Consider the following 13,106-nt stretch of genomic DNA (forward strand, 5'->3'; position numbering starts at 1 on the left):
ATCTCAAACCATCTCAATTGGGTTGAGTTGGTTGATTGTGGAGGCGGGTGATTGTGGAGGCCAGGTCATCTGATGCAGCACTCCATCTGTCACGCCTGCTCCCTCTTCCCCTCTCTGGTGCCTACCCTCTCTGGCGCTCCCGCTTCCCCTCTCTGGCGCTCAAAACCTGTCATCCAGGCAAAGGGTGGCTACTTTAACCTCTACAGAGTACCTAACCCGGATCCGGGAGCACCCCCCCCCCCCCCACACACTGATTAGCATCGCTAGCATAGCGTCACAATTAAATAGTAGCATCTAAATATCATTAAATCACAAGTCCAAGACACCCAATGAAAGACACAGATCTTGTGAATAAAACCACCATTTCAGATTTTTTAAATGTTTTACAGGGAAGACAAAATATGTAAATCTATTAGCTAAACACGTTAGCAAAAGACACCATTTTCTTACTCCAACAGTTTCTTACTCCATCAGGTGCTATCACCAATTCGGCTAAACTAAGATATTGATAGCCACAAACCAACAAACAAATTTATAAGATGACAGTCTGATAACATATTTATGGTATAGCATAGTTTTTTTTTTTTAAATGTGCATTTTTCAGGTATAAATCACAGTTCTACATTGCAGCTGCAATCTGATATAGTGCTGATGCAGCTAGAACAATTACAGAGACCAACGTTATATAACTAATTACTTGTCTTAAAACATTTCAGAAAAAATACACAGCGTACAGACATTGAAAGCCCAACATCTGGTGAATCCAAACAATATTTCAGATTTTTTAAATGTTTTATAGCGAAAACAAAATGTATCGCTAAATTAGCATAACGAGGCCAGCCAGAACCGGCTGGACGCGCCCGACCAGTTCACATGCACGACAGATATATGAAATAACATCGTAAATTGGGTCTTACTATTGCTGGTCTTTCATCAGAATGTTGATCAAGGTGTCCTTAGTCCTGATGAGTCGTTCAATCCATTCACAATGGCAACCTCCCCTCTTCATTTAGCCTGGGTACTGGTCGACTGGCACGGTCCATGTCCAAAGTTAAAAAACTCAAAGAACGGAACACGGCAAAACTCCCGAAAAAATTCTAATAATCTGATTAAACTATATTGAAAAAACATACATTACGGTGATATGGTCACATGTATCAAACAAACTTCGACACGGAGATAGTTTTCATCCGTAACGTCAGCATAACAAAATACAATGCCACCTCTGAAAACGCGCATTTCAGAAACCGGAAGTTGTCGGTCACGCTAAAGAAATAGGTCTTATTTCACGTCAGTACAAGATAAACAAAACATTTCTCCTCTGACGTCTTCCAGACACCCAGAGGAAGAAGAAGGAAGTGTGATTCGGGTCATAGGTCGCGTGACCATATATAGGCAGAGCTTTGAAGCGAGCATACACATCTTGCAATTTTCTTCTGGCTCAGGGAAAGTGCTGTGAAATGACCTGTGTTTGACTCAGAGACTCAATTGGAACGGTTTTAGAAACCATAGCTTGTTTTCTATCCAATGCTATATGGTTATATGCATATAGTAACAGCAATAATTGAAAAAGAGGCAGTTTAATCTGTAGAGGCAATTATGCTAATGCGAAACAGCACCCCCTGTATTCTCAAGAAGTTAAAGAATCTCAAAGATAAAATATATTTTGATTTGTTTAGCACTTTTTTGGTTACTACATGATTCCATATGTGTTTTCATATTGTTTATTTCTTCACTATTATTCTACAATGTAGAAAATAGCAAAAGAAAAACCCTTGAATGAGTAGGTGGGTCCAAACTTTTGACTGGTAATGTGTCTTTGTACAGAGCACTCCCTCTCCTGATACCCCCTCACCCCCAAAGGCAAATCCCCTCTGCAACTTCTCCTGTGTCTGTCCATGTTGCATGACAGGGTGATGGACATGACACACAGGAAGTCGAACATGAAGGTCAGATTTGAGGGGTTATAAGGGGGCGGTGCCCCACGTTAGCCCAGAAAATGGGAACCAATCCTGAGTTAGCGAGAGTCAGACAAAATACGCACCAGTGAAGGCACTTCTTAAACAACAGTGCTTCTGTTCTATGGAATTCAAGTTCAGAGAGATTAAACCAGGGCCTTCCACGCAGAAGAAAAAATTGACATTCTGTGTTTCTCTTTCTTTTTTTCCCCGTCACAAAATATGCAGCTTGGACTATCTGCAAAGGGACGGCTGAGGGCTGATGCGGAAATGGGGAGCCAATGGCCTCCCAACACCAGAAAATAGCTTGTTTTTAAGGACAGTAAAGACAGCAAGAGATAATAAAAAAAAAATAATAATAAAAAAAAACACACAACAAAGGTAACCAACCCCATAATCTACCAAAAAACCTGGAGAGCATAAGTTTCAGTCTTAGACAGTCTTGGAGCAGGAGAGGGCTTAGTACAGTACAGTAGGACCCAAAGCTGCCTTGCTGCACAGTCCACTATGGCGGTTGCTTAATTGATTGGTCAGTTGCTAGGTCAGTTCAGTTGGTTGGTGTGTGTGTGGGGTGTGTATTAAAGTTGGAGATCTGAGGACCCTCCCAAGGTTGTAGAGACATAGAGAGCATGGCAGACCAGCTGAGTAGGGTGGACTGGGGAAGTTGATCTTTGACTGGGCCCCCTGTGGCCCTAGTCGTCTTCCCCTCCCCCGTACATATCGGCCAGCTTTTTAAAGCGGGGGCCCCAGTCGTTGAGGTAGTCGTAGTCCTGGTCCCCTGTGCTGGAGGAGTTGAGGGAGCTGACGGATCCGGCCGTGGAGCCACTGCCCTCGTAGTCAAACACCAGGAGGGAGTCATATGGAGGGGCCGTGGGGTCGTTGTCTGCCGCCCGCAAACCCTGGAGGGAGATAGAGAGAGGAGAGAGTTAATAGTAAACAGGCTGACAGGTAGGGAGGGAGGCGGGTTAAAGTGTAACTGACAGCATTTTAGCAATATTCAAATCTGTTCATATACACCCCTAGGAAGAATATGACACTTTTTTAAAAAACTTTTCTGACAAGCGAGCACTTAGATATGGTCATTTTCACGTTTTCATAAATTATTAGAATGTTTGGGAAGTACATATACTAAGACATTTGTGAAAATTCTATAGCAATATAGAGTGGGAGAGCGTCCGTACGTTTGGACAATTAATAGACACTGCAGTCAATAAAACAGGAAAGAAAACATGTCTCGTCCAACACAGGAGTCTACCAGTGCGCTATAGCCAATCAGAGCTACAGAAGGCCTTTATGTAAACAAGTCATTTGCCACATGGGCCAGCCATCATTCACTTTGAAATGGACTGTGTGTTTACAGACAGTTGCAACAGTGCGACATTAGATCATTAGAACGCATTTGCCAAAAGCCACAAAATACACCTGAATGGATTTCTGCAAATATGTAAATCCCACGGAGACCTCTTACATTTTGGGAACTTTACAGTGCTATTGATCAAACTACCATGAAAGGGTAGGCTTTCTCTCCCTCAGTTATGCACATGAACAACAACAAGGTCAACAACTAATGCTAGCCAGAGCAAGATGAGCTAAAATATAACGAAGGAACATTAGATAAACCCTCTCAAACTTTTACAGCTAGTTGGCCATCAAAATTGCACTGATAAACGATGGGGAATTGTAGCCTACTCGTCCTTCTGTAGCTTGCCAGCCAATGCATGCTTGTCCCAACCAAGCACCCAAGCTAGCTTGCAAGCTAGCTACTTCCAGACACAAACGAGAGAACACCTCACTCTCACCATTTTACTCTCCGTAGCAGAGCGTGTTAGGCTGTTTACATGTTAATAGAGCACAGGCTGAGGAAGCATCACAGCAAAGGCCAACAGGATTAGCAAGGTTAGTGTATAGTACTATATAGAGACAGAGGAGGGTAGGCTTTCAGCAAGATAACATACACAGGCTAAGGAAACACCATAGAGGAGATGGGAAATGTTGGCATACAGGCAATATATTGGGAGTGACAGAGTGATGTCATTGGCAGGGATGTAGAATCCCCAAGGAGGAGGATACAGTGGGCAGCCGAGCCACCATGTGTTTGTGTTTTGCCAGACTACTGGAGCGAGATTACTGTTTGTGTGTGTGTGTGTGTGTGTGTGTGTGTATGTGTTTGTAGGCAGAATGGATCAAAGCTGAACAGCTGCCAATACTTCTCAAGTGTGAACATGTTGTCACGGCGCCTGTCAGTCAAAGCCTTCTTGCACGAGTGTGTTTAAATTGGGGTTTCGTACACACGCATGTGTGCGTACATGTATGTGTGTGTGTGTGTGTGTGTGTGTGTGTGTGTGTGTGTGTGTGTGTGTGTGTGTGTGTGTGTGTGTGTGTGTGTGTGTGTGTGTGTGTGTGTGTGTGTGTGTGTTTGAGTGTGTGATAACAGCTGCCAGGTAATCTCCATCTCCACTGTTGCCAGAGCTCAGAGGATTGAAGCCTGTAAACAAACAGCACACAGAAAATGCCTACATTTATGCAATATTATCCTCAGATCTCACACATTTACCTGAAACAGAAGGTGTATCAAATGTACCTTAGAAATAAGGAGGTACATAGTATATGCACCTTCTCATATTTACAGATGTCTTAATTTTTTATTTCAATGTCTCATGTTGAGTGTTTGTAGTTGTGTATTGTAGATTAGTCATTGTGCCTTGTATGTGGAATTGTGTCTGTGTTTGTGTCAGATCCCAAGTAGAAAAGTGCTGACGGACTAAACCGTATCTTGATAAAGAAATAAACAAAACAATACTATGACCCCTGGTTGCCCCCCTCACCTCGTTGATGAAGTCCCCGATATCCCCAGGGTGGGGGACCGCAGGTCGGATGGGATACTGGGACTCAGGGATGATGGGGCGCTCGTCCACCCTCCGTACCCCCAGGGGCTTACTGATGATGTGCTCCAGAGAGTCAGGCTGCTGCAGCTGGCTTAGGTCATAGTCCTGCACAGAGACACGCAGAGACAGATGATACAGTCAACCTCAAGACATAACTAACTTGCACTCAGTGTTTGTGAGTGTATGTGCAATATATATGCGTATTCAGATCACTCAACTTTTTACACATTTTGCTACGTTACTGTAATGTATTAAATGTAACAAAATCCTCAGTAATCTATACACAATACCCCATAATGACAAAGCGAAAACAAGATTTGAGAAATGTTTTCACATGTATAAAAAAACAAAATAAAATACAGCTTATTTATATAAGTATTCAGACCCTTTGCTGTGGGACTCAAAATTGAGCTCAGGTGCCTCCTGTTGCCATTGATCATCCTTGAGATGTTTCTACAACTTGATTGGAGTCCACCAGTGGTAAATTCAATTGATTGAACATGATTTGGAAAGGCACACACCTGTCTATATAAAGGTCCCACAGTTTACAATGCATGTTAGAGCAAAAACCAAGTCATGAAGTCAAAGAAATTGTCCGTAGAGCTCCGAAACAGGATTGTGTCGAGGCTCAGATCTTGGGGAAGGGTACCAAGACATTTCTGATGCAGTTTGGCCGCCAGGCAATTGGGGGAGAAGGGCCTTGGTCAGGGAAGTGACCAAAAACCCGATGGTCACTCTGACAGAGCTCTAGAGTTCCTCTGTGAAGATGGGAGAATCTTTCAGAAGGACAACCATCTCTGCAGCACTCCACCAATCAGGCCTTTATGGTAGAGTGGCCAGACAGAAGCCACTACTTGGTAAAAAGGCACATGACAGGCTGCTTGGAGTTTGCCAAAAGGAACCTAAAGGACTCAGACCATGAGAAACAATATTTTCTGGTTTGATGAAACCAAGGTTCAACACTTTGGCCTGAATGCTTAGCGTCATGTCTGGAGGAAACCTGGCACCACCGCTAACGTGAAGCATGGTGGTGGCAGCATTATACTGTGGGGGTGTTTTCAACGTCAGCGACTGGGAGACGAGTCAGGATTGAGGTAAAGATGAACGGAGCAAAGTACAGAGAGATCCTTGATGAAAGCCTGCTCCAGAGTGCTCAGAACCTCAGACTGGGGAGAAGGTTCACCTTCCAACAGTACAACAACCCTAAGCACACAGCCAAGACAATGCTGGACTGGCTTCGGGACAAGTCTCGGAATGTCCTTGAGTGGCCCAGCCAGAGCCTGGACTTGAACCCGATCTAACATCTCGGGAGAGACCTGAAAATAGCTGTGCAGCAACACTCCCCATCCAACCTGACAGAGCTTAAGAGGATCTGCAGAGAAGAATGGGAGAAACTCCCCAAATAAAGGTGTGCCAAGCTTGTAGTGTCATACCCAAGAAGACTTGAGGCTATGATTTCTGCCAAAGGTGCTTCAACAAAGTACTGAGTAAAGGGTCTGAATACTTACAATACGTAAATGTTCATTTTATTTTTTTCATACATTTCATTTGCTAAAATTCATAAAAACCTGCTTTGCTTTGTCATTATGAGGTATGGTGTGTAGATTGATGACAAAAAAAACAAACAATTTAAGCAATTTTAGAATGAGGCTGTAACTTAATAAAATGTGGATAAAGTGAAGGGGTCTGAATACTTTCCTAACGCACTGTATACTATAATCATACATGTATATGTGTACAAGTCTGTATCTGTGTGTGTGTCTCTCAGTGAGTGTCTCTCTGTATGTGTTAGTCTCTCAGTGTGTGTGTGTGTGTCTCTGAGTGTGTGTGTGTGTGTGTGGGCGTGTGTACCTGGTCCTCCTCTCCCCCTCCTTCCTCGTCGTATTTCAGAATGTTATCTCTGACATCGTCCTCTGGGTCGATCAGCAGCTGTTTGGTCTGCCTCTCCTTCTCTCTACGCTTCATCCACACCACAAACACTAGCACCATACCTGGAACACACACACACACACACACACACACACACACACACACACACACACACACACACACACACACACACACACACACACACACACACACACACACACACACACACACACACACACACACACACACACACACACACACACACACACAGACACACACACCTCTAACATCACAATAATACTGCAAAACACACAATGAACACACATTGAAGAATACCCTTCAACTGCAAAACACTCAAACAATAACACTTTATTAACACACTTCTACTACAAAACACTTGACCCACATTATTGACCTACGGCAAAATACACAACCAGCACATCTTTAACAACACACTTATAGGCCGACTTCAAAACACACAACCACACAAAAAGCTCTACACATTTGTAGAGCATAGGACTGTATCACTATACACAAGAGCGAAACCCACGATGTAAATATAATCCATGAGCACACAGCCACAAAACAAACCACCAGCAGCACCTCAGCAAGACAACTCCACATTAAAACCCCTGTCTGACAGAACCCAATAATAAAACCCATGGGGTCACCAACTCAGAGAGAACACATGCTGGTGGCCAGCTAAGCATCCATCTAAAATACAACCTGTATGCTATTGTGTTTACTGCATGGTAAATGTTTGATTGTAAGGCCCAAACAAGAGAACAGCAAATCATTACCCTCTTCAGCATCTAGTAAGAAAGGTGGTTTAATATACCATGTGATCATAAGGAGGGATATGAGGTATTGTGTGTAGGGAGGAGATAGTGGTAGCTACAGGTAGAGATCTTCATGGGTCCAAAAAGTTGGACCCATTCTGAAATTAACCTGGGGCTTTCCCAACCGGACCAATATGCATAATCTTAAAAAATATAGATTTTTATTTTACCTTTATTTAACAAGGCAAGTCAGTTAAGAACAAATTCTTATTTACAATGAGGGCCTACCCCGGCCAAACCCGGATGACATTTGACCAATTGTGTTCCGCCCTATGGGACTCCCAATCACGGCCGAATGTGATGCAGCCTGGATTCAAATCAGAGACTTGCACTGAGATATAGTGCCTTAGACTGCTGTGCCACTCGCGAGACCCGTTCCGAACTGACTGGAGGACAACTAGACCCGTTCCGTATAAACCTGGTCAGATCCAGACCCTGTCTGGTCTGATCAGAGTGAAGCAGCAGAAAAGTCATTATTTAAGCTACTTTATTAACTGGAGGTTATAAAGTGCGAGAGGATGAAGAGAGAGGTGCAGCTCTAGCAGGCGGTGGAGGGGCCGTACTGTGAGTGAGTGACACAGGGAGCAGAAAGGAGGGAGGGAGAGAGAGACGACTCAAACTATAGTAGACTAATAGCTACCATAGCTAGATTATTTATCTTAAAATATGATTGCATAGTACCGGTCTTGACTGCATCAAACTGGGAGAAGCTAGTTAAGCTAACGTTAGCTAGCTAGGCTAATTGAGGCTGCAGTGTATTTGCTTTTTCATCCTACAGTTACAAATAACAATTCCATTCAGAATATTAAGTAGCAGGCTACCTGTTGGCTCTTGGTTCTTGTAGCCTATTCTTCTCCTTTTAATTCTTTCATTTTAATTACATTTTCCATTGATAGATATCTCCTAACTTTTGCCACACACGGAGGCTCTATGACTGTAGCCTATTACCGCTTTGATGTCTTATGATTGGCCAACAACAACAAGCTACGCGCGCCACACTCCACACTTGTGAAAAGCAAGAGCAGCAGCATAGATTACTGCAGCAGTCACATTCAGATCTGTAAGGGGCCTTCCGGACAAGTCATTTAAAATGACATTTTCCCAAGACCTGTGACAATCATATCAGATTCGACCCAGACCCGTGACATTCTTTACATTTCTGGATCCGGACCCACTCGGGTCCCGGATCGGGTCTCGGTTATTCGGGTACAGGTGGATATGTGAAGACCTCTAGCTTACAGGGGGAAGGGGAGAGGAAGCGAGAGGAAGGAAAACATGTCTGTTTTAGGGCTGTAAAATTATATATATATTTTAGAAAGTTAATCAAATCAAATGTTATTGCTCACATACACATATTTAGCAGATGTTATTGCAGATGTAGCAACATGCTTGTGTTCCTAGCTCCAACAATACAGTAATATCTAACCATTAACAACAATACAAACAAATCTAAAAGTAAAAATCTGAGTATTTGCTGTGATTTAAGATGAAATTAATTTAAGATTTTCCATACAAAAACATTACAGGAATATTGACGTCTTGATTTTGTCTAAAGTAACGGTTAGCAAAATTAGGTACAGTTGAAGTCGGAAGTTTACATACACTTAGGTTGGAATCATTAAAACTCGTTTTTCAACCACTCCACAAATGTCTTGTTAACAAACTATAGTTTTGGCAAGTCAGTTAGGACATCTACTTTGTGCATGACACAAGTAATTTTTCCAACAATTTTTTTACAGACAGATTATTTCACTTATAATTCACTGTATCACAATTCCAGTGCGTCAGAAGTTTACATACACTAAGTTGACTGTGCCTTTAAACAGCTTGAAAAATTCCAGAAAATTATGTCATGGCTTTAGAAGCTTCTGATAGCCTAATTGACATCATTTGAGTCAATTGGAGGTGTACCTGTGGATGTATTTCAAGGCCTTCAAACTCACTGCCTCTTTGCTTGACAACATGGGAAAATCAAAAGAAATCAGGCAAGACCTCAGAAAAAAATGGTAGACCTCCACAAGTCTGGTTCATTCTTGGGAGCAATTTCCAAATGCCTGAAGGTACCACGTTCATCTGCACAAACAATAGTATGCAAGTATAAACACCATGGGACCACGCAGCCGTCATACCGCTCAGGAAGGAGACGCGTTCTGTCTCCTAGAGATGAATGTACTTTGGTGCGAAAAGTGCAAATCAATCCCAGAACAACAGCAAAGGACTTTGTGAAGATGCTGGAGAAACCGGTACAAAGTATCTATATCCACAGTAAAACGAGTCCTATATCGACATAATCTGAAAGGCTGCTCAGCAAGGAAGAAGCCCCTGCTCCAAAACCGCCGTAAAAAAGCCAGACTACGGTTTGCAACTGCACATAGTGCAGGATAGAAGTACAATATGCTGTCATTCTGATCTGCTAAGAATATTACTCCTGCTTATTACGAAGAACAAAAAATACATCTGTTTAACTTTGGTGTAAACTAAAGGAGTGTGTTTTGAATTATTTTTGTTGTATTAATGCTATTTAATCTCTCCTCAGACTAAAATTATTCTGTCTTGTCACGCCCTGACCATAGATTGCTTTGTATGTTTCTATGTTTTGTTTGGTCAGGGTGTGATGTGGGTGGGATTCTATGTTGTATGTCTAGGTTGTCTGTTTCGGGTTGTTTGTTTTGTACTTTTGTTATGTTCGTTCAGTGTTCTGTTTGATTTATTAAATTAGTGGCAGCATCATGTTGTGGGGGTGCTTTGCTGCAGGAGGAACTGGTGGAAATAGATGACATCATGAGGGAGGAAAATTATGTGGATATATTGAAGCAACATCTCAAGACATCAGTCAGGAAGTTAAAGCTTGGTCGCAAATGGGTCTTCCTAATGGACAATAACCCCAAGCATACTTCCAAAGTTGTGGCAAAATGGCTTAAGGACAACCATCACAAAGCACTGAGCTCAATCCCATAGACAATTCATGGGCAGAACTGAAAAAGCGTGTGCGAGCCAGGAGGCCATTAAACCTTTTTCAGTTACACCAGCTCTGTGAGGAGGAATGGGCCAAAATTCACCCAACTTATTGTGGGAAGCTTGTGGTAGGCTACCCGAAACGTTTGACCCAAGTTAAACAATTTAAAGGAAATGCTACCAAATACTAATTGAGTGTATGTAAACTTCTAACCCACTGGGAATGTGATGAAAGAAATTAAAGCTGAAATAAATAATTCTCTCTACTATTATTCTGACATTTCACATTCTTAAAATAAAGTGGTGATCCTAACTGACCTAAGACAGGGAATTTTTACTGGGATTAAATGTAAAGAATTGTGAAAAACTGAGTTTAAATATATTTGGTTAAGGTGTATGTAAACTTCCAACTTCAACTGTACATTGAGAAAGCACACTTTCTTTAACTTGAATGTCAACTTGTTTTACATTGCATTGTTGTTTTTAGCTGTATAGATTGAGTATTTGGGATGTTTTCAGCGTATTTTCAACACTTTCAGTCAATGCGATGTCTACAGTCAAATTAAAACTGAACTTGAGTAAACTAATTAACTCTGACAGACCTAGTCTCTTTCTATACTCTCTAACAGCGGTGAACCCGATTTGTTGTTAATAAGAAAGTGATGGCTCTGAGTGAATCTAAGTGAAGCGTCTGGAGGTATGGTAGGCTTGTGAATACAAGAAAAATAGTTTGTGTGTATCTACGATGTCCAGTCAGTATACTCACTGAGTAGTATGATGATACAGATGAGTATGGCTATGATAGCTCCAGTCCCCAGTCCAGCGGCAGCCACAGCCCCGACCAGGGTGCAGTCTCCATTCTCATCACACGGACACACCTTGACCTTTATAATGGACCTGTTGGAGAGAGGAGGGTTCCCCGAGTCGCTCACAATCACAGGCACCTCATACACCCCAGGCTTCAGATACTGGATCCGCAAACTCAACCGGGCATAGTCACCTGGGAAGGGGAGGGGAGAGACATACTGTTAATACCCAATATCAGAACACTCAAACACTTTTTAGGCACTGCCTCTACTACCCGCCCCCCCCCCCCCCCCCCAATCTACATCTGGGGGTCCCCTCACCGTTGAGACGTGACACAGTCCAGTTGCGTCGTATGCTGGCGGGGAAGGTTGGCAGCTCGAATACAAAGGGTCCTACGTTGGGGTCCGTGTCTGAGTCTGCAGCCGTGATGTTGATGCCGGCATTGCGGTTGATGCGCTCACAGATCTGAGACTCGCGGGGCAGCAGAGATGGAGCGTTGTCATTCACATCTATCAGATAGATCTGGAGGGTTCCTGTACCGCTGGCCATGGGAGAGCCTGGAAGGAGGACAGTAGAGGGGGAGAGTGGAGGAGAAGAAGAGGAGGGAAGAAGAGGCAGGAGAGGAGAGGGGGAGATGAGGTAAGGGAAGGGGTTATTGTTACTGTTGTTGTTATTGTTAACACACACACACACATGGCCACACAGCCGCACACTGATCAGAACTCTCACTGCCCTTTCCAGTGAGAGTTCAGAGAGACAGTGTAGGAAGATAGACTGAACTAGAGAAAAGGAGAGAGGAAGTGGAGATAGGGAGAAAGCAAATAAAGGAAGACAGCATGGATGAGAGGGAAAGAAAGACAGAAAGAGAGAGATGTATATACACAGAGAGATAAGAGTGTATCTCCTGTAATGAGAGAGAGAGAGAGCTTCCTGGACAAAATGTTTCACTGTAATAGTGAAGGTGTAAACTTGGCAGTATATTTCACCTCTCCGCTTCCCTATCAAATCTAAGCAGACAAGCTAAGAAAATGACCAACAAAAAGATAATTACTTGAAGAATGCAAAAACCTAAGAAAGAGATTGAGAAACCTATCCAAACAAAAACAGAAATCCTGAGCCGAAGCCTTCACTTTGCTGAATCACTAAAACAATACAGAAATGCACAATGGAAATAGAAGGAACAGCACGTCAGAAATCAGCTCAATCTAATTGAAGAATCCATCAAATCTAACCACTTCTGGGAAAATCTGAACACACCAAACAAACAACATGAAGAGTTACAGTATCTATCCAAAACAGAAATGTATGGATAAACCACCTCTCCAATCTTTTTGGCTCCATAATAAAGAACAAAACAGCAAAAACATATACATGATCAAATACAAATCTTAGAATCAACTATTAAAGGGCCTACAGCAACACCTAGATCTTCTGCACAGATTCTGTCAGACCTGGGCGCTGACAGTAAATCTCAGTAAGACAAACATAATGGTGTTCCAAAAAAGGTCCAGTTGCCAGGACCACAAATACAAATTCCATCTAGACACCATTGTCCTAAAGCACACAAAAAACGATATGTACCTTGGCCTAAACATCATAGCCACAGGTAACTTCTACAAAGATAAAGAGCTGAGAGACAAGGCAAGAAGGGCCTTCTATGCCATCAAAAGGAACATAACATTTTACATACCAATCAGGATCTGGCAAAAATACTTGAATCAGTTATAGAACACATTGCCCTTTATGGTTGTGAGGTCTGGGGTCTGCTCACCATCCAATAATTCACAAAATGG

At 42.6% G+C, this 13,106-nt stretch overlaps 1 protein-coding gene across 1 annotated transcript; it reads right to left on the reverse strand.

Annotated features, from left to right (window-relative positions):
- Positions 1-1,644: 1,644 nt before the first annotated feature.
- On the reverse strand, positions 1,645-12,333 carry LOC129844848 (cadherin-4-like; the record flags this gene model as incomplete). The annotated part of the gene is made up of 5 exons (XM_055913005.1): positions 1,645-2,857; positions 4,784-4,948; positions 6,695-6,834; positions 11,273-11,506; positions 11,634-12,333. Coding segments are annotated over 5 exons (1,446 nt in total), but the record flags the coding sequence as incomplete, so codon positions are not given.
- Between the last annotated feature and the right edge of the window lie 773 nt (positions 12,334-13,106).

The sequence above is a fragment of the Salvelinus fontinalis genome, unplaced genomic scaffold, assembly GCF_029448725.1.
Source record: "Salvelinus fontinalis isolate EN_2023a unplaced genomic scaffold, ASM2944872v1 scaffold_0240, whole genome shotgun sequence".
In the NCBI taxonomy this organism is placed as follows: domain Eukaryota; kingdom Metazoa; phylum Chordata; class Actinopteri; order Salmoniformes; family Salmonidae; genus Salvelinus; species Salvelinus fontinalis.